Below are 26,035 nucleotides of genomic sequence, written 5' to 3'. Positions count from 1 at the left end.
ACAAGGTTTCCAAATTGGGAAATAATTCTAAGGAGAAACGAGTTCCTAATTAAAAGCAGAATATAATTTAAATAAAAGTAATAATTTAATAGTGCTGAAAGGAAAAGCATTTAAAGGGAAAAACACCCCTATTTCAATTGTAACATACAATGTATATTCCTATAAATAATAGACTAATTTTCCTGAAAAGCAGTTAAACACACTGAGCCTGCCTTATCTATGTATATTTGTATTTATTAGGGTCAGGGCACACAGGCAGATTGGGGGGGGGGGATTATTTGCCCGGCAACAAATCAACTTTTCTTCGGGGAGACTAATCTCCCCGAACTGCCTCCCTACGAGGCTAAAACTTAGAGCGATTTGTTTTCCAAAGTTCGGGCGACTTTGGAAAATCAATTGATCCGAGTTCCATCCTGCCGGGTGACTAATCTCCCTGAATCTGCCTGTGTGCCCTGACCCTTAATGAGTGTCAATAAACTCACTCTGCTTTGGGAAAATAAAATCTCATCCTCAAGCCCAAATAAAAGCTGCCACATTATCATGAGCAAATTTGTTTGGCTTTACGGAGCACATTAAACAATGTCATAGTAGTGGGAGCACTATGATTGGGCAGGGCAAACATGTCAGACAAATTTCCCAGTCTTTGATCAGTGTGGATAGACAAATCGACCTGCGATCATTAACAGATAATAGTTGGTGTGCTTCAAAATATATAGTCAGATCCTCCCAAATAATACATAATTCATATATCTGTTCCATTTGCCCACACAGATCAATCATTGGTATGATTTGGCCCAAGCTATGTCCTGTATGAGGCCCCTTTTAGATGTCAGGAAAACCCTTGCACGACATCTACTAGATTCCCAAACAATACATGGCCAGTATGATGTCACTTTAAAGCCCCGCCCCCTTCAGGGAGCTATAGGAAAGGGAGAAACAAAAAGGATAACTACAAGACCAGCTGCTTTGATGAGACCTATAAAAGCTTTGTTCTGTATCATAAAATGGCGTCAGGTCATGGTGGGGATGAAAAAATATGGGAGCAAAACGTTCAATGCAAGAAAGGTTATACCTCGACCGTCATTTTATTTTTCCTGCAGCAGCAGTTCTTCAATAACCCTTTGACTACCAACGATATAGAATCTACACTGCAAGCATAAAAGTTACAGAGTGCTAGGTCTGTAGAGCTTACTTTTCTGGGTTCAGTTAAAAAGGGTTGGCAGGCAAAGGGTTAAAAACAGAGATCTGCGGCTGTAAATATAAGAAACTTGATGGTAGAAAAGGTCCCAGATTTGCATTTGGGAAGCAGAGAAAAAAAAGGTGTATCAAAAAAGGTCTCAGCTCTTTGGTAAGATACAGAGTCCATGGAGTGATCTTGTGTCCTGTGGAGGGACCTCTTGGGCGATGCTGCTGGTTTTTAGCAGGAGAGGGGCAAGACCCGTATCATAGGCATATTTTCAGCCGTATGGTTTTTTTAACTGTTCATTTAGAATGTCTATTTTTCCATGAGGGAAAGCTGCAAGATCTCTTCCAACTGAGCCTCTTCCTGCTGGCGTTGTCTCTCGGCCTCCTCCTGCTCCTTGGCAGAGAGCTCCATGGCAACCTGTAAGTCTTTGTCAAAACTCGGAGACTGGCTACTGAGGCTGGAATGGGCACTTTGGGAATTGGCAAGTAGGCTCTCCTGCAGGGCTCTGAACAGAGAAACGTTGGGATGAATTATACACTGAAAAAACTCTTTAAAAAAACACAATCTGTATTGCTTACAAAATTATTTCCTGGCTTATGACATTTGTTTAACATGCCATTCTTCGGCATCCATTTTTTTTTATCGTGTGGGTAAAGGCATCATACACACATAATTGCAGAGTGATTTACCCATTCACTGAATCCACAGAGGGGGGAAATAACAGTTCTGGGAGATAACTCTGCCTGCATCAGCATTACTTGAGTTGTTCTCTATGATTGCTGTCCTGCTGTCCTGGAATTCATTCATCCATCCATAAGCATGTGTGCTGGAACTACTCTACTGTTTTATTCATCCCAATAAGAAAGAAGTGGCATTTACCTAGAACCCACCAGAACAGAGTGAACAAACTTCAGTCCTTTTAACCAATTTTTAACGACTTAATGAATAATTTGCCCCATTTTCGTATTGAAACAGCAATATTAAACAATTATGCCAGCAACCAGGCAATGGTTTGAAAGCAGACTGGAACATGAACATTAGATGGCTTGAATAGGAAACCAACTACTAACAAAACAGTCAATAAGCATTAAATAACAAATCTAGCCAGCAATGATGTACTTCAGTTGTGGAGATTAGTGGCCATGACTATCAGATGGTATGATGGCATTTTTACGTTTATTGCAAGATGCTAAAAGGAATGGCAAATATCTGAAAAATAATAAAAATATAAACAAAAAGAATCCTCCACTAACGCTTACATGTCATATAAGTGGTATCTACAACTATCGATTCTAAGTTTCAGGGTTCCAAAGTGGCATATGGGGAAAGGGTATATTACCTATCAACTTGTTATAAAAAAAAAACCCCATAAGGCTTTTGATTTCAATGGATGAAAGTATTAAAATGACACCTTTACTGGAACCCCCCGGGTCCCCGTCTATGTTACAAAGGAGTACTGGATATGTTCTAACAGTTCTTGGCCACAAATACAGTAAGATATGTAGGATATGGTTAATCAATCACAGCTCTGCCCTCACAGTTTTCAATAGAGTTGCCACTTTTTTTTCTTGCTGAAAATGGGCAGGGGGTAAGCCGGAGATGTCTGGGGCGGGACTGATGATTTGGCGATTAGCAATTGTCCTGTCAGATTTCCTGATTTGGGAATCTGGACACAAACTTTTCACCCGGGCAGCCCTTTTCAAAAACAGGGCTACCCTGGTTTCCAGTCAGTTTTGTGTAGTTGCTGGCTACCAACCCAGTGTAAAGGGCTAAGTGCTACTGGCATAGCAGGAACTAAGCAGTTGATTCCTCTAAACATCTGTACATATCTGCCCTCATGAATTTACTTCCTTTACTTCCTTAACTCAAATACATTACCTTTCATACTGTGTGTCAAAGACCTGATGAGAAGAGATACTTCCATTTGAATGGCTTGGTGACATATACTATAAGGGAAGCAATGAGAAAATAAACAGACAATTAATAATTACAGCAATATCAGGTTGATATGTTTTGGTAGCCAAGGATGAATAGGGTATAACTATGCTTTATTAGCATGTTCATGCAGCCCTTTCACTTCACAGAAACGTCATCTCTAACATTTTAAGCTGTATAGAAAGTACTATGTTTACAAAGTATAACTCTTGTGCACAGTGACACCTACAGGCCATTTGTATAAACACCACACAGTTGATAAAACAAAAGAAACATATTGTGAAAATGAATATAAAGGTGTCTGCACCAACCACTAAAAAAAAAACCTACACTGATAATGTTTAAAATATCACAATAAGTTTTGAAGACCAGTGATGAGAATAGTACAACTACAGCCAATGTCCAGCTGATTGATTCTCCAGCAAAATATAGGACACCACAAATCTAGGCTAACTTATGCCCTCAGAGCAACCTACAAGATATTTTATTTTTTAAGGTCAGTAACCACCAAGATAATTGGCCTTAGTTAGCCTCGTGATTTAAGATAGAGAGTTAGCAATTTAGCTACAGACATTCCAACCAATTATCTTGGTGGTTACCTTGAGGGCATTAGTTATGGCTATTTTTATTTAAGAGAACCATAATTTAGAGTCCTGCAGTGAGTCAGTTACCCCCAAAAACCTGCGGTACCTTGCGGGTTGCAGGTAGAAGTTTCGGGAGTGGGTATAGACGTGGGTCGGCGGTTCTCTGGGTCTTCTCAATAGCTAGTTTTACTCATTTTTTTCTGATCACGCCTACTTCTAATGATGTCACTTCCAGTTTACAATGACAGCACCTGTTTCTTGATGGTCAGCAGGTCACGGATTGGGTTGCAGATAAGGTACTTGTGGGTCGGGTAGCGGGTCCTTTTTTTACTGAGCTATTTACATTATTTTCATTAATTTTTTACTGTACAATCAGTTCACGTTTCAGTTTGCAGATTTATTGCACTTTTAAAGAGGTTGTTCTCCTTTAAATTTAATTTTAATATGATGTAGGGAGTGATATTCTGAGACAAATTGTGATTGGTTTTCATTTATTATTATTTGTGGTTTTTGAGCTATTTAGCATTTTATTCAGCAGCTCTCAGTTTGCAATTTTAGCAAACTGGTTGCTTGGGTACAAATTACCCTAGCAAGCATGCACTGATTTGAATATGAGACTGGAATATGAATAGGGGAGGGTCTGATTAGAAAGAATAGTAATAAAAAGTAGCAATAACAATAAAACGTAGCCTTACAGAGCATTTGTTTTTAGATGGAGTCAGTGACCCCTTTGTAAAAGCTGAAACGTGTCAGACAACAAAGGCCAATAATTAAAAAACAATAAAAAAAAAAAACCTCGAAATAAAGACCATTTGAAAAGTTGCTTAGAACTGGCCATTCTATAACTTACTTAAAGTTCACTCAAAGGTGAACAACTCTTTTACGTCTTCAGAATCAATAAATTACATCAGTTAAATGCATTTTAATACTACTGTCACTACTACTACTACTGTTACTACTACTACTGACTTGAAGTCCTGAAATCTAGAGGTCAATAAATTGGTCAAGTAACTGGTCCACTTCAAAGATGGAAGGAATAAAGCTTTATGTATGCATGTATATTTAAGTAAACACATTAATGCATACATAAAGCGGTCTTTTGTACCCTAAAAGAAGACTCCAGACCTGATTTCCACTGCACTCCAGAAGACTCTGCTGAATAGCAAACTGCATTATCTCATCATCTTCATCTCGTATATGTAGGCTCCTCCCATTCTCCTGTACATGATACAATGGAGGGATATCGAAGACTGATTGGTCCACCTCAAACTTTGGTGAAGAAGAGGCTGTGTAAAGGTGGAAAAAAAGCAAAAATAGACATTAAAACCTGAAGTAAAGTTAAAACCGGATTTGTGTAAGATGGTGGGAGTCGGTGTATTTTATATCTATAAGGAGCACCAGCTCCTGGATTCACTAGGGAGTGCCTAACATATTTGCACCCACCAATGAATAAAGGTTTTCTTTTCTTTTGAAAGTAATTATTTTATATATATATATTTATATAAATGTATTAGAACAAAAACTGTTGCTGGGTTATGAAGTTGCCTTTTACACAGGGGTTGGTCCCACGCATCTCATCCTAAACACTATAGTAGACACTTGAATCATTTCACTGCAATGTAGAGTGTTTGCTGGTTTGACAGGAGACCATAAAGGAGAACTAAATCCCCTACTAGGGATGGGCAAATATAACCCGTTTTGCTTCGTCAAAAATTTGCCGCCAGTGAAAATTTGCAGAAATGCATTAAAGTCTATGGGCGACAAATTTTTTTTGATGCAAAACATTTTTTTCTCCCATTGAAGTCTATGGGCGTCATTTCCGTGGCAAAAAAATTTGCTCATCCCTACTCCCTTAAACAAGCAGGTATTGCCCTTCCTCCCTGTGATGTGCTTTAGTGTAAAAAAAAACCTGAAAAATTCTGACCCCTAAATGCAGAGAAGCACAGCGGAGTTCCTGGTCGTCCTATTCCGGCTCTTCATATAGTCTTTGGGTTTCAACTCGGATTTGCGCATGTGCAGTTGAAGCAAATTCCTGACTTGGCCTAACTGTGCATGCGCCAGCAGAGACTCAGACACTATACGATGAGTCGGAAGATTATGACCGGTAACTCTGCTGCGCTTCTCAGTATTTTTTAAAGGGGGTTTTTTTTTTACACTAAAGCACACTGCGGTGAAGGAGAGGGGAGTGGGGGGCTATGACTGTAAGTTTAGGCTGGCTTTTGGTGGGGGGTTTAGTTCTCCTTTAAAATCATAAGAACAAATAAAGCTGCCATGTTGGTTGTGTAGGTGAGGGTCTGTGCACTGTGTATGCTGCCCTTTTACAGACAAGCATAGAGGTATCTTTATCCCAAACTTATGGATGCTTTCTTGAGGTGCATGTTGCATGGATCAGAACATCAGTGGGGTAGAGCACTTATTAATTACCCTCATCTTGACTCCCTTTCGGAGTGGAGGCTGGACTCTCTTCTGCCCTGGAACAGGTATTCACATTTCCAAAGGTAATTCTTGCATTCAGAACATGGAATAGAGGGATTTCTGAAGAATAAAGTATGGGAGTTAGCAAATAAAAATAATTTTAGTCCAAACCAATATATTTAGGGCACCGGTTACCCTATATTTTTTTACCCGACCAAATATGCGGGCTAATAGAGCCTGCACTCCAGCTGGGGAAAACAGAAGGTTATTTTAAAAAAAAAGCTACACCTGGAGCAGTGGGGTGCTATTTTTTGGGGAAAAACAAAAAACTATTGTATCCCCCAACTACAGTGCAGGCTGATAGAGGGAAAAAAATTAAAAATAAAATTCAGTGCGACCGGTGCCTGTTAACTCTCTGTCAGAATAACATTGGAGTTAAAGAGTAGCATATTTAAGATCGGACCAAGTGTCCTAACTGTGTACAGGTGTGTCTAGTATATAGAGGAAAATGCATGATTTGTGATGCTTGTTATCCCACAGGGCAGATTTGCACCATTATTACATAAGCCTATTGGACTGAAATAGTGGGTACATGTACAATACTGGGGCTCATTTATCACCACTGGGCAAATTTGCCCATGGGCAGTTACCTATGGCAACCAATCAGTGATTAGCTTTTCAAAGCCAGCTGCAAGTAGAAAAATGAATGCAGCAATTTGATCGGTTGCCTAGTGATGATAAATGACCCCCACTACGTTTAACATGTCAATCAGCTCTATATGTAGGCATATCAATACTATTTCCCTAATAAACATTAACAAACCATCAAGTTCAGTTCAACAGACACACAGAACTGTTTGTGGCTACTGGATTCTTTAGGCGTAATTGCATTGTGCACTATGTTTTCATGGGTATTGCAGCCCATAGAGAATGTCTCAAAATAATCAGGGCGCTTACATATGGGTGATTTTTTTGATATAGAACTTACCGTATGTGCCATTTTTTTGAATGAATCTAAATGTTAGAATCAGTTAGTTGATGTGTTTAGCTATGCTCAAACCTGCATCTCAAATGTTCATCAAATGCACAAAAATACCTGTGTGAGAGTTTTTATGTGGGATAAGCACAGCCAGTTTTATTCAACTGTAGGTAAAGTTAATTTATCACAGTGACGCAAAACCAAGTTATCAAATGCAGTGTGCAGGACTCTGGCCAAACATACATAATAATCTTGTACTAATGACACAACTTGGTTAACTAAAACAAAAAAAAATTAAGCATGTTTTAAAATGTTTAGTTTTATATTCTGTACATGGAACAATGCAAGTCTTTAATACGGAACACAAATAAAACCAGGGCCTTATCTATCATATAAGCACCCATACTTAAAGGGATTCTGTCACGATATTTTATGCTGTAGTACTTAGGGCAGGTTGAGGTCCAGGACTAGGGCAGGACCAGACCAAAATACAGCCCTGAGTAATATCTATTTCATATAAATCACAGTTATCCAGAAACTGAACTGGTAGAAAGATGCAATTCAATAAAGGGATATATCCCTGTAGTTTATTAGGTCATAAAGTGGATACACAGTTTTTCAGGGGAGCAGCGCTTTGTCAGGCATTGTGTACCCTCTTTCTAACTTAACCACAGGGGTATATCCCCATACTGAACTGCAGTGCTTAATGAATAGGTACAGCCCTCCCAGCAATGAAGCACTGGGGAAAAAGTTGAAAGGTTTTGCCTCTGGGTAACTGAGTTACTGGCATTTTGTATACAGTGATTATTTTATACACTATACAGATTATAAATGTACATATTTCAGTTACATTGGCTGTCTGTACCTATTTTGACTGGAAAGCCCGGAGGGAACTGCAGAGTGATGAAGTCTCGAAGGTGAGCAAAATGAGAACTTGTTCTGGCCATGAGATCTATGATAGGTGTGACTTGTTCCACCAAGGACAGGGGAAAATCTTCACACATCCACAGTGTGGCTTTAAATCTACATAGTAGCACAAAAACACGCTTATTCGGGTTTTATTAACAAACCATTTTGCTTTCACTTTTAACATGGTATACTACATGTCCAAAGTACCCACAACAGTGTTCAAGAATTCAAATCTGTGCAAAGAATTTCAAATAAAAATAATACACAGCTTCTTACCATCATTCTTATACACATGGAAAGATCCATTGTGGCAATGTGGTTGCTGTGTCCGTTTTGAGTGATTATTTGTGATGTAAACATTTTAGAGGATCTTACTCACTGGCAGGTCCTCTAGGTGTGTCACGAGTGGTCAACTTTTTTTAAATTCAAGGAGTATACAAAATACATCACTGTATATGAACATTGTCAGTGATGCTGTGTTACATAGCAAAGAGTATGATGTAATTGGTTAAAGACACAGTGCACAGAATTTTACGTAAAAAATCATACCAGGAAAAACAAATACATCAAATAATAAAAAATAGTATTACAACCTTGCATTATTACTCGGTGTCATCCTGAACCTGATCTAAGGGAAAATATTGGGCCATGGGCCCCAAAAGTTATGGAATTTAAGTGGGAAAGTGCTCCTACAGTTTTGCATAATTTAACTTTTGGCCAAATGAAGCACCTCCTGGAGAAAAAAAAAGTTCCATATTGGGTAAGTTTTAGGTCCCGCACCACAGTGAAGATGCATATTTTTGAGTATTTCCATCCAATGTGAGGTAATCAGGCTACGACTCCACATCTCATATATATGAAAGTTCCCTTATCCAGTGTACATCTGGTGCATACATAGGAAGTATCTGGATTAAAATAATTCTATCTAACCAGAGTATAGTACACCCTGTGGAAGATACAGTATATATTTGAATCAGACATAGTCTGTGATTAGGAGACAGTAGTTCCTGCCATTCCTTGTCTAAATAAATACCCACATTGGCTTCCCATTTACACTGGATCTGTAGCCTAGCATATAGAAAGTGGTCAGCTTTACTTTTGATCTGTACTATGGGCTTAAATATATATTATCAGGAAGACACAGTGAAAGCAAACCCCATATAATGCTGTTTTTGTTCTCGCTCCTTGTACAGCTGCAAATGTGGAAAATGTACATCTTTTCTCAGTGTTTTGTAGCTCACATTGATATTTTATGACAAATCTAAATTTCAAGTTGAGAAATTTAGATGGTGTACTCTTAGCAGCATTAATATTACAGCTACCAGTTAAACTACTTACTTTTGAGTCCTTATTGCAAGCTCCTTTGGCCTTCCAATGTCCCTGTTTTTGAGATCAAAATCTGGATTAAAATATTCATCAGGAGTAATAGCAGTAGGGTTGTTCGCTGTGGCAAACTCTGTGGTGAGGTCCTTAAGAAAAACAAACAAATGTGTGCATGGTTAATCAGCTGAGACAGTAAACAATTGCCCAGTATTTATTTCAAGGCTGCAGGAAGAAGTGACCCGATCTCTTTATGTTAATCTCTGTCTGACATAACAATAGAATATTGTGTTGCATTAAATACCAGAAGTGAATGCCCTTCATATTACAACAAGCACTGCGTATCTTGACAGCGCTATATAAATAAATGATGATGATGAAATTTCTAAATTTCTATTATAAATAATTTTATAAAAAAACAAGATATTGGTCTACATTCTTTAACTGCAGCTTTTCTCTTAAAAAGTATCTTAAAAAAAAAAGTGGTGGACAACCATAATGGCCATATGCATCTCATATTTGCATGACCACTATTGATCACTATTTTTTCAGAGAAAATTGGGAATCTAGATCTATGTTATTCTGCATGCCTTCCCATTAAAGGCAGAGAATCTATTTTGGATATGCATGTTGCAAAAGTAGCACTTCAGAGTATTTGATCAAGCAGTAGGATGCCAAAATATTTTATATTAAGGGGCAGATTTATCAAAATGTGAGATTAGAACTCACCACAGAAAAACTCACTCATTTTCAATTCATTCCCAAGGGATTTTTAGATTTGAATTTATCAATGGAGTTCACCATTTCATAAATATGCTTTGAGAAATCCCATAGGAATGACTAGAAAGTGAGTGAGTTTTTCTGTGGTCGAGTTCTAATCTCATATTTTGATAAATCTGCCCCTAAATGTATGCAATTTCCTGTGTTCTAAAATCTAAAATTGTCAGTCACTTAATTATTACACATCCACCAAAAAATAAAATTGGAGGGGCTCAGCACGCAAAGAAACTGCTGCCAGGCCCTCCCTCCACCGACAGCACAAATCCCCCACTCCCAGCCCGCTCATATTGGGGTAGGTGAGAGCGGATGGGGAGGCGGGGTCTGCTTCCTCTATAGTTACACCACTAAATATGATCATGTGGCAAAGATTACGTGAGAAGCAAGACATATTGATAAATTATACCCAGGTATGGGATCTTTAATGCCAGATCATTACTCTACCTATGCCTAAAATGGCATCCGTTTGATGTGTAAAAGCTTAGATCTAGACATGTTTTGTTTCCGGTCACTCGGCTGTACAAAGAATGCAACACAGTTTTATCTGACACCTTTTTTAGGCAGCAGCGACTGAGGTACACTGACCCCACGGTGTTTAAATGCTGCAAGAAAATCTCTGGCCTTGTCTATAGAAATGGCATAGGCTATAATTTACATTTAGTAAAACAACTTACCCCCTGGGCTCCGAACTGATGCTCAACTGTCCCAAGTAAAGATTCCAAAAAGTTTCTATCACCTACAAATCACAGAAGAGATTACCATATTTTATATCCCATGCTTTCCAAACACTAATTACCTTACGAAGACGGCCCCCTGTGCCAATGCTTAAAAGCTATAATCAAAAAACCATAAGGTGGGCTACTGCTTAAATTACCGTTATTATGTTATCAGAATTGTAGATCATAGGTGTGACAGAAACACTCTTAAAAAGTCTACCTGCAATATTACCTTTGTATCGAGACTTTTCCTCTTCTGTCAGATGTTCTGTCCTTGTTTTAGTCACAACATTAACATTATTAGCATAATAAACCTTTAACAGAGAAAATAAGTAGTTAACGTAAAGCCCTATCCCATATTTTCAAGATATACGTTGTAATTGATGAACTGATGTACTACCTTGGCTTCATAGCCATTCACTGCTTCAATTTTATCTGACCTCCAGCCCCAAAATCCAGACTTTGTCCTAAAAACAAAAATCATCATTTGATTATTAATACTTGTGCTTATCAACACTCAAAATAATCTTCTTGACATTGTTGTCATTACAAGGTATTGTAGTCAGTAAATAAAATCATTTCATTACAAGTGATGGTTTAGCCTATGACCTGTCTGAGAACTTTAAGAATTTGTATCTACTAATAATTTAATAGGATCAGGTAGACGGACATATCAGTATAATAATAATTCACCCAATTAATGGAAAGTATGAGGCAGCACATAATAATAATAATGAATTATAAATTTACAATCTGCCAGTTTACCCTGCACTGATGAACTCTATTCAATATTCAAGTACAAGACCCATAGACACAAGGAAGCTCTGGAATTAACACCTGCTTACAGGAGTTGTTGCAGAGTTCCCTTAGGTTGTTGGGCCTGCACAAGCTATTGACTTGCAACTAGTAAATCACGCACGAACACCCATTATTGACAATGCATGAATTAGCATGCTGGTAACACCATGTTTCCACATGAACGAAGAAAAATGGGAATGATTTACTGAAGTAAACACTTATTTGTGGCCACACTGATAAATCAGACAATTAAATGAACACTTTCTATTATACTAAAAATCCAATGCATTGTGAGTTCAAAATAGATTGAGAGAGTCAGTGGTTTTACATATGACCAAAGGTTTTTTATTCAGTTTTAGAGGATTTTAAGAAGAATATTTGTCAATGACATCTTGCACACTCCTTGAACTATCATTATTATCTTTCGTTGTTTCTAGATGTGTTTTGCATTCACTGATCCTATTATGATAGTTTTTCACTATATAGGTATACTTTGTGAAACGTCGTTTTACATTGAAACAGAAAAACAACATGTCCTTAACAGTTCTTTGACACGGAAATAATACTGAATTAGAGTTTAAAAAAGTGCCTAGTGCCCTATACTGTAACATTTAATATAAAGATTTAATATAAAAATTCAACTGTTTATTGGAACTACAAGTTTTTTTTTAATGAATAAGCACTGCATGCAGATTTTCACCGTGCAGCCGATAGCTACACTCATTGCTACTGGCAGCTATTTAAAAACACAATTCAATTTAAGACATAGAAAATCCATATCACAACAAGAAGCATTGTGGCAACACTCACGTGAAGGACAGGAGTATAGTAAATGCACTATTTTGTTGTGCTTGCTAGAAAATAAATCTGCAGACGTCATTAAAAAGAGCCAAGCAATGGCTGACGTTTAGCTAGGAAATCAATCGCGTTTCTCTTGTCACAAGCAGCCTTCAGAACAATTTTGCATTACTAAAACATCACTTTAATTAATTTGTTATTAATTGATTTCAAGATCCACTGTGTCACTGTTTTTCTGTGCCTTGGTAGCTAGTAGGCTTGGGCGAATTTGACCCGTTTTGTTTCGCCAAAAATTCACTGTCAGCGAAATGTCGCTGACACCCATTAAAGTCTATGGGCGTCCAAATTTTTTGACGCGCGGCGACTAATTGCCTCTTCTTCTGGGCGACAACCTCCCCAAACTGCCTAAGCGTGTCTTCCCGTCCGCTATAATGAAAAGTCACCTGCGCTAAAGCACACGCAGCGCTTAGTTTTCCGAAGTTGCCCAAAGTTTCCTCGTGAGGCAACTTCGGAAAACGAAGCACCGCATGTGCTTTAGCGCTGGCAACTTTTCATTATAGCGGACGGGAAGACACGCTTAGGCAGTTCGGGGAGATTGTCACCCAGAGGAAGAGGCGATTAGTCGCCAGGCGACAATCTCCCCGAATCTGCTCGTGTGGACTGACCCTTAATCATATTTACACCTACAGCAGTCTGAGAAAAGTTAGACATCTTAAAAGTTCCATGCCTGCAATTTTTTTTACAAAAATATCTATTTATTTGCACATTGATATTTATATAAATAAAAGTGACTATTGAAATAGCTACAAAAGGACAAGCATTGTAAGTGCTATTTAGATGTCATCTGGAGACAGCCCATAAGTTTTTTTGGAGGTATTGCACATAAGTATCTTAGGAGAAGGGTTCCATTCTTGGTTTACCGTTCAAAGGCAATGGTTTTTGTATCCAACGAGGTGTTGATTATGGGAGATGTAAGCCTCTTTGTGATTTCTCTTTCTGCTGGCTGCATAGAATCTAAAGTGATGCCTTCAATCTCCTGAGAGATGTCAAAGCGTTCCTTTGTGACAGTCTTGTCATCGTGGTTTATTTCCATCAGTTCTGCCCAGTTATCTAGTGACAATGGATTAGATGTGGGAAAGTGTAATTTTCCTTACCTATTGACTAAGATTCATGCTCATGAAGAAACAAATAACCATCATTTAGTGATGAACAAAGTAAGCAATTTTATGCTTGCCTTACACGTAGAACAGCACCTCTCTTTCACACTACAAGGAAATACATTATATTTACACATAGGGGCAATCTCCCATCTCATTTTGCATTAAGAAGACAATTATGAAGGTATAGTTAGGTGTGCCCACAACATGCAGCATGATAGTGCTTGGCTCAACATAGGTATTCCTTGTTAATTAGACAATCATTTACAGGCAATATAGCAGAATAGTGTGCTTGGATTGACAGTATAAATTATACCAGCATACTTGAAGGCACATGCGCAGATGGCGGAGATTTATTACAGGTATGGGATTCGATATCCGGAAACCCGTTATCCAGAAAGCTCCTAATAATAATCAGTAATAGGAACCATTTCCCCTTTAAAAGACATGTCTAACAATAAGGTTTAACAATGACAACACAAACAGAAAAGTTTGCTTTAGGGCACATTATTGTTAAGAAACACATAACAGTTTGGCATTTTAGTGGAAAATGTAGGCCAATTTTAGCATGAATTATTTCCAGCCGCAGGGCTTATTTCTGCAGAAATAGTAATATTATATCAGTAGAGTTAAAAATCTCGATCTTCCAGGCATTGCCCAGTAGTAGTAGCATTGCCTACAAGCTGAAAAGCACTGAACCTGAACCCATCAAACACATCAGGAAATAAAAAAAATATTAAAGACAAAGTCTCTGTTGTTTCCAAATGTATCCAACGTATCACAATTCCTCATTATGAAACATAACTTTTCAAAGTTGTTCTATTTATACCCCTTCACATAAATAAGCGTGATATTTCACTTGTATAGGAATGATGTAAGATGTGAAAATTGAGCCACACCAATAAGCAGAAAACATGGCACATCTTACCTTCCTCTTTAAATATGAAGCTATGTTTCCCTCGGATCCAGTTCATATTCTCAAATCCTAAAAGAGTGGCATCAACTCGAAGTTTAGCACCACTTTTCCATATCCTGCATACATCACTTGGACATACTCTAGATAGCAGCGGGACTGCAGATTGAAAAATGAAAGAACATGAACAAAAGCACTGATACATTGTGTTAGGAACTAAGCATATACAGGTGTGGGATCTGTTATCTGGAAACCCATAGACTCCAGTAAAATAAAATTATCCAAATTTTAAAAAATGATTTCCTTTTTCTCTGTTATAATAAAAAAGTACCTTGTAATTGATTCAAATGAAGATATAATTAGTCCTTAGTGGAAGCAAAACCAGATTGTTTGGTATATTTAATGTTTACATTATTTTCTAGTAGACCTAATTACAGACACATCCATTATTCAGCAAAAAAACCCAGGTCCCAAGAATTCTGGATAACAGAGCTCATACCTATCCTGAATAAAAACATGTTAGTTGAAAATGCAGTCAGCTGCAATCAAACTGACAACAAATACTCTGTTTTAAGATTAGAATGTTTATTTGCTTGAAAGGGAAAATGTGAGCAGGAGGCCATTCAGAATTTAAAATTAGATTTTGGAGAGGAAGGTGTCCAGAAATGTTTGCCTTATACTATAGTTTAACATATCTAGAAAAGGAATAGTATGGTGTACTAGCAAGACACAAATTACCCTTAAAGGGACTGTTCACCTTTGAATTAACTTTTAGTATGATGTAGAGTTTGATATTATGAGAATTTGCAATTGGGTTTTCATTTTTCTATTATCTGTGTTTTTTGAGTTATTTATCGTTTTCTTCAGCAGCTCTCCAGTTTGCTATTTCAGCAATGTGGTTGCTAGGGTCCAAATTACCCTAACAACCAAGCACTGATTTGCATAGGAGACTGCAATATGAATTGGAGAGAGCCTGAATAGAAATATGAGTAATAAAAAGTAGCAATAAAAATATATTTGTAGCCTTACAGTAGCCTTACAGAGCATTTGATTTTTAGATGGCGGTCAGTGGCCCCCATTTGAACACTGGAAAGAGTTAGAATTATAAGGCAAATTATTAGAAAACAATAAAGAAATAGATAATGAAGACCAATTGAAAAGTTGCTTAGAATTGACAATTCTATTACATATGCTTAAAGGTGAACCATCCCTTTAACTATATTATCAATTTAGAATACACTTTCAATAATATTTTTAATAATAAATATCGGTAACACATTACAATCCCTACATTAGCATAATTTATAAACTAATTCAGACTTACCCCAGCTAGTAAATTCCCACTTCATTTCGACATAAAAATCAGATGCCTTTAAAAAATAAATAAATAAATTAAGGGTCTTCAAATAAAGATATCTTAAATAACCCTTATGGAAAGCTGAACCTCAGCTGTAAAACTGCAAAAGAGAACATATAGGCACCTGAACATTTATAAAATATATATCAGAGCTAATTTCAGCCAGTCACATATATTGTATTCATTTTAGAATAACATGTAATGCTGATCTTTATAGTTTATATCTGATAAGGTTGAATATAACCTGCACATTATTACACAAACATATCGATTGGGAGTGGAGTTCAACAAGGATAGTATAAACACCTCTAGTTTCATGTCCTACACAAAGATAATTGTAATATGCTGAATAAAAGCAATCCTCAGAGGAATTAAGCATAAAGAGACCATGGAAAATCATTTACTTCAGCAATAAAGCCCATCTGAAGATAGAAACTAATCAAAGCTCATCATGGTGAAACAAAAGTAAAAGTTGACTACGGTAAAAAGGGATCGTTACTACGTTGTATTCATAATATATGAACAAAAACCAGTGTTCCAATTCAAAGTAAAGTCCACATTTCTTCAATGTGGAATTTTAATTGCTAACCCAACATCAGTGTACGGAGGTATATTTGCATGAAATAAGAGTCAGCCAATGCTAAACAAATGCCGGGAGCAGAACCATTAGTGCAGCATCTTTAAAGGAGAATTCAACCTGTGGGGAAAAAACCCGTACCCCCCCACCAGGGTAGACCCCCCCTCCCCCCAGGCTAACTACCTGGGGAGGGGGTATGGGTTTTTTTCCCCACAGGTTGAATTCTCCTTTAAGAAAAAAAGGGAGTCGTCACCCAAGTTGAAAATAAAACACACAGGAGACAAAACTCCCCTAAAATGCCTTGCCATTCACTTACCTTGTAATCACCACAAGTAAATTACTTTAATCACAGTGATTCAGCTTAAAGACGGGGTACCAAATATTGAGCACAGGTGACAAATCTCCCCTTATGTTTTTTTTAGTTTACCTGTTAATATATAACAGTAGACCTTCCGTACTCCAAAACATTACATACCAAAATGGCAACATTTCAATCACAATTCCACAGCTCTATATGAACCCATATAGCGCCCAACTGTCCCTTTTTCGGAGGGACAGTCCCTCTTTTGACAGCTCAACCCGCAGTCCCTCATTTGTACTGGAAAGTCCCTCTTTTCTCTGCACTGAACAGCCAGAAAAAGAAACAAAGTTTCTCACTTAATTGGCTTTTAGCAGAGAGCCCAGAACAGCCACAGGTGCAAATAAGATAATTTGTAACAATTTTGAGACACAAAAAGACAGTTTAGATAAGTAGAAATATTTTCAAACTTTCATAACCTGCCAAATTTTGTAAAACAAACATGGTAATTAGGGGGTGTGGCCACAGAAAGGGGTGTGGTCCAAAAAATTGCTGCGCTACGTGCGGAAAAAATTTTTTGTCCCTCTTTTTACTTCCAAAATGTTGGGAGGTATGCCCATGTAATAGGATAAAATGTTAATGGTTTAATATAAATGTTTAAGCAATGTTTAATACATATATTTAGGTTGACCACTAGGGAGAGCTAAAGAATAACAGTTGTAAGGGAAAGTCTCCAGTGGGTGGAGAATAGTAGGTTATATAAGGGAAGGTTTCAGGAAGTGATTTTTACAGATGCGTCATGGGCAGAAACGCGAGCAGTGGGCTCTGCAGCAGTAGAGTCATCTTGTGGAAAAAGTAATGAGCCTAGGTAGTGTGAGACCTAGTGGTGTAATAGTACACTCTAGGAAGTGTTAGTTAGAGAGGTAACTAGCATGGGCAGCTATGGCCCCAACTAGGAGTGAGTGGGCATAGTGTTCCCATCGGTAATTCCACCAGCCAGGGTTTAAGAGGAAAGGCTAGATCTGGATTTGAGCCGGCCAGGACCCAGGAGGGGTGCCTGCAAGCGTGTGTGTCCCTGTCAGTGTGCAGTTACGGGCAATGTTCTGCAAAAAGCCGGGAGACTGAGCCCTGTCAATGTGCTGTTGCTTAACAATAAAGAGAACGTGATTGTACTACAACTCTCTGACTGATGTGCTTCCCTCAAAGGTTCACCAAAACAAAAAGGTTGGTAGTACTTCAAGGGTTAACAGGTAAGCCACAAAAGATATTTGCCCCTGTTACACCCATCTTGCTAATTCTGACAGTAAGACACTCAAAGTGCTCAAAGGGATTTACACAGCCTAGGCAATGAGTACAGAATTGGCTATAATGCCCATAAATCTGTAAACCCTAGGGCATGGTACGCGTAGTGATTAGTTGCCCGCTGGAAATCATCTGAAGTGCCATTACCCTAAATCAGTGTTTCCCAACCAGATGCTCGTGAGCAACAAGTTGCTCACCAACCCAGTGGCCTCAAAGCAGGCGCTTCTTTCTTGAATTCCTGGCTTGGAGGCAAGTTATGGCTGCATAAAAACCAGGTGTACTGACAAACACAGCCTCCTGTAGGGGCTTTTTGGTACCGTACACCCATGAACTTTTTGCATGCTTGTGTTTCTCCCCAACACTTTTTACATTTGAATGTGGATCATTAGTAAAAAAATGGTTAGGGATCCCTTCCCTAAATGTAACTATATGTTTCAAATTTCAACATAGATTTTCTTCTGAAAGTAAAAATGATTTCAATTATTGTGTTTTCCACCATGCAGTGTGTATTTTTGGCAACATGAAAAAAGGTTTATTGTAAAGTGCTTTACTTTATAAATTAACAGACTGATACAATCGACAACATAAAGTATTAGACACATTTTAAATGCACAAAGAAAGTGCTAGGAAAGCACAGGTATAATAGACCTATAGTCACTAGCTGTGCAATGCATGATCACTTATAGCTTGTAGGATTTTATCTGACACACGATTTCTGGGGCATTTTCCTGCCAGTTTTATCTGCACTTGCATGCCCCAAATGTTCTACCATTGCCTATGAAAAGAAATTCAAGCAGGGTCTGCTTCCTCTGTATTTACGCCTCTAATTTGTACAGATGTCTCCATTTCAATGTCATAAATAGGAAGATGCCTTAGCTTAGCCTAACTGATTTAAACAACTACATAATCAACGATCTACTTATTTTTAATTTTCCTTTATAGCCTCTGACAAAGTCAGTGGATAATGCAAAGCAGTGGGATCTTCATCTGCTGAACACACATGGCCAAATTGAAACTGATGAGCAATAGCACAAAGCCATTCTGGATGATACACACTTGAGCAACTGTAAATAAACTCATTTGGGATTGCATCTACGTGAAAACACTAGCACTGTTAGGCCTCTTCTACACTTGCACAACACAGGGCCCCATCTGCATGCATCTACATACTGGGTCTCCTATAGGCAGGAGCCACAACATAAGGCCAGCATCTCAACAGAAATGCAGGGTGCCATAGCACAGACAACTGAATATAATCACAAACACTCCAGCTTATACCCACCTCCAAAGTTTTTTTTAACAGCTCAGGGACTCCTCCAAGTGCTGTGGAAGCCTTATGGAATTCCCGATACTGTAGGACCATCTGGACCATTTCTGGATCTCCAGTGCTTACTGCCTCATGAAGAACTGCAAAAAACACAATGTGTTACCCAAATCCAAATAGCATTCCAATCACAAAATTCCAGGCTCCAACTACATGGGGGGGGCATGAAAAAGTTTGCAGCACTTTTTCTCCACAGTAGTGGAGGACTACTCACTGATTATAATGGGCTTCTGGTGTAATAAACACTGTGATCCATTTGATACATTTAACCAGCATGCCATATATGCAAAGGGAACTACTCTAATATATCTAGTATACTAGTATACCTGTCCACCCATCGCGGTTCTCTTTGGTGACATCAGCTTTGTGCCTCAAAAGAATTCTTGCAGTTTCTAAATGACCTAAAGAGACTGCCAGGTGTAATGGTGTCCGACCTCGTGGATCCAGCTGTTCTATGTCCTGTGTATAATTCCATAAAAATAAGTTTGAAAAAATGGTAAGATTTAACTTGTATATTTTTTAAAAGGAGGTACAGACACAAATACATAGTAGGTCCCTGCACTCTGATAGGAATCCTTTGATCATTTGTCAAAGCACAGAGAGAGAACGGATTCAATTCCCAAGATCCTCAGCTCGAGCAACAGGGAATGTAATTGTGATTCAGTTTGACATGCTTGCCACACATTGAAAATTAACTGAATAAATAAGAAGTGAACATAATAAAAAGTAGCAGCAGAGTAATAACCTATTTTTATTTACGTTTAAATGGTTGGAGCTTTCTTCAATTTTTAAACAATAACAGGTTACAGCGGTGTAACCAAGACACAACAGATTGTGGTTTATGAAGTAGCTTATAAAACACATGCAGACATGTTTTCAAAACTGCTTTTCCCACACTGATGAACTTATTATTTGGCATAAAATAATGTAAACAGGAAATTCAATGACCAAATATCTAACTGGGAAAACAGCTTCCAAGACAATGATTGAGAACACTGAAAATTATATTTTAGTTTGGATCAAGTACAAGGTAAGGAAATAGTTGTAAAATTTGTATTATTTGTATAAAATGGAGTCTATGGGACATTAAAGGGAAAGAGCCATCATACTAGTGATGTGTGGGTCGACAAAAAAGTCAACCCATGCCTGCCTAACCCACCAACTTTTGGCACCCCCAAGTAAAAAAAAAAAAAAAAAAAGCTTTATTTCTCCTTTAATTATATGCCTACACTCACCCCACTCCAGTGATGTTAGGTGTGAGTACAGGTATGGGATCGGTTATCCAGAATTACGTAAAGGCCATCTCCCATAGACTCCATTTTATCCAAATAAATAATATTTTTAAGAATTATTTCCTTTTTCTCTGTAATAATAAAACAGTACCTTGTAATTGATCCAAACCAAAATATAATTAATCCTTATTAAAATCAAAACCAGCCTGTTCCGTATTTCATGCTTACATGATTTTCTAATATACTTAAAGGAACAGTTCAGTGTGAAAATAAAATAGTAAATAGATAGGCTGTGCACAATAAAAAAAATTTCTACTATAGTTAATTAGGCAAAAATGTAATGTATAAAGGCTAGAATGACTGGATATTTAACATAATAGCCAGAACACTACTTCCTGCTTTTCAGTTCTATAACTCTGAGCTAGTCAGCAACTTGAAGGGGGGGGGGGAACTAGATGCATTCTAGATAACAGGTCCTATTTTCCCTGTACATAAATAAGCAATGGCTGTCAGATGGAGAATGAATCAGAGGTTACAGGCAGGGAATGAAAAAGACTAATAGCCTATAATATGATATATAGACAGATCTTTTTCCATTTAAAGGTGAATTATCTACTGAAACCCTTCTTTCCAGTGTGAACTGTGCTACAAGTTTGTTCTAGCTCTATTAACCCATGTTTGCTTTTGTTTCCACCAATGTTTACCTATAACTGAAACCTTGTAGGGATATTCAGCGCCGCCAGGTTCCTGAAAATGCCAGGAGTCACCCTGAACACACACAGTGTGCCACTGGCCTTACAGTTTAGGATCAGGGATATGCAAACCTCAGAGCTTAACCTGTTGCAAAGCTAAAAGTCCCAGTATCCTCCAACCAGCTACATGTGACATTTTCATTAATTAGAAACTCACAAGTTGTAACAGTAACAGAGACATTCAGTAGTTACTTGTATAGTCCTGTGCCAAGCATATTCCAACAGTGATATCTCGATACAATAGCAGAATAAAACTTTACAGTTTACAACACAATCGTAATGGCTGGTAGAGCTTATTTACTCCAGCAATCGATAAGAAGTTAGCAGTTGAAAAACTCTATGAATAGGAGATGGTCTGAAAAGAAAGTCAAGCACTAAAAGCATATCCAATTTAAAGGTAAACTATACCCCCAAAATGAATACTAAAGCAACAGATCGTTTATATCAAATTAAATAGCATATTAAAGAATCTTACCAAACTAGTATATATTTAAGTAAATATTGTCCTTTTACATCTCTTGCCTTGAACCAACATTTGATATTCTCTGTGCTGCCTCAGAGATCACCTGACCAGAAATACTGGAGCTCTAACTGTAACAGGAAAGAGTGGAAGCAAAAGACAGAACTCTGTATGTTAATTAGCTCATGTGACCTAACATGTATGGTTTGTTTGGTTTGTTTGTGTGCACTGTGAATCCAAGAGGGCAGTCCTTATTTTTTTTAAATGGCAATTTTCTATTTATGATTACCCAATGGCACATATTACTAAAAAAGTATATTATGAAAATTGTTTATTTCTATGAATCTGTTTTATGCAGTATATTTTTAGAGACCTACATTGTTCAGGGGGTATAGTTTTCCTTTAAGCCTCACTGTTCAGTGATTTTTGTTTACTAAGGTCAGTAACACTGACAAACAGATTTGCAGGCTAGACACCCTAATAATAAAGACTATCTGAAAAACTACGAAGAATAGGTGCACTTATATGACACTAACAGGGCCGCTCCTGCCTCGAGGCAAGATGAGAACCTTGCCTCGGGTGGCAGTGAGTGACCACTTACAAGGGGCTGCAAAAAGACCCCTCTTGTAACTTTCAGAGCCAAATTTCCGGGTTTTAATTTTGCAATGACTTTCTATTTTCTATTTGTGATCGTTTTTTTCTAATACTGAAGAGTAAAGTTTAATTTTTCACCTTGAAAAAACACCTCTATTCCTTAGGCATAGAGGCGGAGCCGCCAATTACTTTTACTTTTCATTCAGCACTTACTAGAGGTCACTGCACTCCCCACATTCCCCCTCTCTTTACTCTCTAATTGTGTAACCAGTGCATGGGGATGGACATCAATAATCCAATAATTGTGAATTCCCAGATCGACGAAAACAAGCTTCAAATAATGTATATAGTGTAATTGAAGTTCATTTTACTTGACTAATGTGATAAAATAGGATTTGGAATATTTTTTTTCGGGTGACAGGTCCCCTTTAAAGGGGCTGTTCACCTTCAAACACTTTTTTCAGTTCAGTTTGTTTCAGATAGATCACCAGGAATAAAGTTTAATTTTTCACCATATAAAGCAACTCTGGGAGGGGGGTCGCCGACTCTTTAACTGCTTCACTAAAGGCAGCTGTTTTGGCAACGTTTTGGTCCTTATTAGGATCTTTATCAAGGATCCTAATAAGGACCGAAACGTTGGGACACTAATATGTGTATCTAAATAAAAGCTAACGATTTCACAAAGGGAAGTGCTGGTCCTGGGATGATTCATTCCGAATTTGAAGTGTATATCTATATATAATACACAAAAGCCATGAATATCCTGTAAATTATATCCTTATAAACGGTGAGTTCTGATGTCATCAGTTATAAACGGTGAGTTCTGATGTCATTTCTGTCACATGACTCATTGAAATTTGTGTATTATAATAAATAAAGTACCCCCAGTTGTAAAATATGAGGATATTAGAAGTTACCTCGGAGTTCCATGACCTGTATAAAAACACTCGGCCTTCGGCCTCGTGTTTTTATATGGTCATGAAACTCCTCGGTAACTTATAATATCCCTATATTTTACAAGAGGGGGTACTTTATTCACTATATCTATCTATCTATCTATCTATATAGTACACAAAGGCCATGAATAACTTGTAAATGATATCCTTATAAAAGGTGAGTTCTGATGTCATCAGTTATAAACGGTGAGTTCTGATGTCATTTCTGTCACATGACTCACTGAAACTTGTGTATTATAATAAATAAAGTACCCCCTGTTGCAAAGTATGAGGATATTAGAAGTTACCTCGGAGTTCCATGACCTGTTTAAAAACACCCGGCCATTGGCTTCGTGTTTTATATGGTCATGAAACTCCTCGGTAACTTATAATATCCTTATATTATACAAGAGGGGGTACTTTATTCACTATATATATATTATATATACACATTCATGCAGCATAGTGTTCGCTTGACATAAAATGAGAATACACATAATAAACATAGGCCATATATTGATCTCTGTATTCCCTCACAGCTGGGAAATATAGTACAACATCGACAGCAAAATGAAAAAGGAAATAAAGATCCCTGATCTAAAAATTCCCTACGTAGAGCAACCTGTCACCTTGCAGCTATTCATGAAAGCAGCGGCGGGGCATAAACGAATAGGATGGCAGGTTGCTTATCTGTGCCTCATACAATGGAGCTGTCCCTGAGTGCGGATGCGTTCCCACGGTAAGGAAAAAGGAGTGCCCGCGGATGTATTTTTTTACCTTTCCCTGCAGCTCGCTCTCCAGTTTCCGGTAGTCATTGCTCCATACCAGAGCATGGAGAGGGAAGTCACTAGAAGGCTCCTCCGTGGAGCTCATCTTCCTACTCCGCCACCACCTCGCGGCCTTAGCCGGCTTTCTTGTATTGACTGCTCAGGCCGCCCCGACTCTCGGCACTTGGGGCTACCAACTTTTCAAAACAGGGAAGTGACTGGAAACTCCCAATCGTTAGTAACAGGGGTCGCCACAATACATTTGTCATGGCCAAATCCAGTCAGCGGCAGCAACAGTGCCGAACGCTTTAACTATGCTAAAAGCACAACTCTGTATTGGGTTTTGTCCGTGAGCGACGCGTAATCATATTCCCTAACCCGGACTGTAGTATTGCATATGAATCAGTGCTACCCTAACTAAAGCGGCAGTTGGTACATTCCATGGCTTGCAGAAACACGTACTAATACGATAGGTATTTTTTCACAGATTTAAAGGCGCGTGACTGTGAACGCCGATGTATATAAGCAATACTGTATCGTAGAGGCGAACATAGCAAAATTAACTAACGCCAGGTAAAATATTTACGATAGTAGAACTACAGTATAATGCTCTTAAACATACAGCATTGGCAACGAAAACCCCTATGATGTTTGATGGTATAGCCCATGTTTAGGCTGCACAACTGGACAGGAATGCTGGATGAAAATCCAAAACGTATACTCAATACAAATCTGTAGCAGCGGATTAGATTCTAATTCGAAACCGAAGACTTGCCGCAACATCGAAACAACAAAAATTGCGGCAAAAGAAAGCGTAGCGCCGAAAATAGTGGGCGTGGCCAAATGCGGGGACCCGGTGACGTTCCTGCGAATGCGCGTGGAGGCCCAATGAAATGACTCGGTTCTCAATGCGCATTTAGAAGGACGAATGATTTTCAAAAGAACGGAAAGACTGTATGTAAGAATATAAGAGTATGGAAGAAAACAGCAGCACACATCTAATATAGCAAGTATATGGGGCAAATTCACTAAGCACCGAAAATGCGTTAGCGACGGCTTCGCCAGGCGTAGTTTCGCCAGGGCTGCGCAAATTCGCGAAGATCTGAAGTTGTGCACAGGTTACCGAACGTTGCGAAGTTGAGCTTGCGATAATCAGTCCGAAGTTAGGCTAGTGATGCCTAATTATCATACGGCGTGCAGTTAGACGTGTATGCGTCAGCAACTACATTACACTACACAAGACCAGGGAAACGTAATAAAATTAAATAGAGTTCTTATATTGCCCTACACATGTAAAGATTAGGTGCCAAATGGAAGGGGGAAGGAGGTTACCCCCAAAAACGTCTTTGATCTTTTTCAGCCTATCACCCCGTAAAAAGTAAAAAACGCCAGCGGTTTTTTGGGACTTAGAAAAAAATTTAAACTATTTTTAGATAAACTCCTATCTACTCTATTGCACTTCACCTGGTCTGAGCTGGCAAAGCAAAGTCAGGCGCAAAAGGTAACGTTCAGTAAAATCCGCAACTTAGTGAATTAGCGTAGTTACGTCCCTTCGCCAGAACGCAACTTCGTCTGGCATAAGGGTGCGAAGTACCACTAGAGTCTGTCTACTTCGCTAACGAATTTACGCCAGGGACCGTAAATCGGCGAAAGTGGCAAAATGATGTCACACTGGCAATTTTCCCTAGCGTTAGCCACTTCGCTTCGCCCCTCTGAGCCACACGCACCAATGGATAAAATTTTTTACTTGTACAACAATTTACATATATGACAAAGAGATGCAATGTTGTACAGTTCAGTCGCATGGATTCTGTACATTCTGTATAGGAAATGTGAAGAGGAGGGTTTGGTAATATGTTACATCCTAGTTCGACCTATGAACATGTCACCCATTAGGGAAGTATTATAAACCCAGTTACTCTATATCTCATCACATTTATGCATTGTTCC

At 38.3% G+C, this 26,035-nt stretch overlaps 1 protein-coding gene across 3 annotated transcripts; it reads right to left on the bottom strand.

The window, feature by feature from the left end:
- Positions 1–72: 72 nt before the first annotated feature.
- Positions 73–24,915, bottom strand: ankrd13a.S (ankyrin repeat domain 13A S homeolog). 3 transcript variants are annotated; one of them, XM_018244032.2, is made up of 15 exons: positions 24,708–24,915; positions 19,672–19,804; positions 19,304–19,428; positions 15,812–15,857; positions 14,503–14,646; positions 13,338–13,527; positions 11,222–11,288; positions 11,054–11,135; positions 10,780–10,841; positions 9,347–9,477; positions 7,965–8,122; positions 6,130–6,240; positions 4,831–4,991; positions 3,065–3,132; positions 73–1,691 (listed from the first exon to the last, which is right to left on the bottom strand). In XM_018244032.2, exons 3-15 carry the CDS (start codon positions 19,391–19,393, stop codon positions 1,496–1,498), a joined length of 1,506 nt encoding a protein of 501 aa, XP_018099521.1. In that variant the 5' UTR covers positions 19,394–19,428; positions 19,672–19,804; positions 24,708–24,915; the 3' UTR covers positions 73–1,495. The 3 variants fall into 3 exon arrangements, with proteins under 3 accessions (XP_018099521.1, XP_018099519.1, XP_018099520.1); XM_018244030.2 differs by lacking the exon at positions 24,708–24,915 and adding an exon at positions 24,096–24,668; XM_018244031.2 differs by lacking the exon at positions 24,708–24,915 and adding an exon at positions 23,948–24,053.
- Between the last annotated feature and the right edge of the window lie 1,120 nt (positions 24,916–26,035).

Source organism: Xenopus laevis, chromosome 1S (assembly GCF_017654675.1).
Source record: "Xenopus laevis strain J_2021 chromosome 1S, Xenopus_laevis_v10.1, whole genome shotgun sequence".
Taxonomy (NCBI): Eukaryota; Metazoa; Chordata; class Amphibia; order Anura; family Pipidae; genus Xenopus; species Xenopus laevis.
Note: the sequence above shows the minus strand (reverse complement) of the source record. Positions and strands in the feature narration are given on the sequence as shown.

Coding starts and splice junctions, on each gene's coding strand:
- ankrd13a.S (XM_018244030.2), bottom strand. CDS start 24,191: ATGAGCTCCACGGAGGAGCCTTCTAGTGACTTCCCTCTCCATGCTCTG. Junction 14,647..15,811: donor GTGGGAATTTACTAGCTGGG/GTAAGTCTGAAT, acceptor TTCAATCTGCAG/TCCCGCTGCTATCTAGAGTA. Junction 9,478..10,779: donor ATCAGTTCGGAGCCCAGGGG/GTAAGTTGTTTT, acceptor GTTTTTCTTAAG/GACCTCACCACAGAGTTTGC.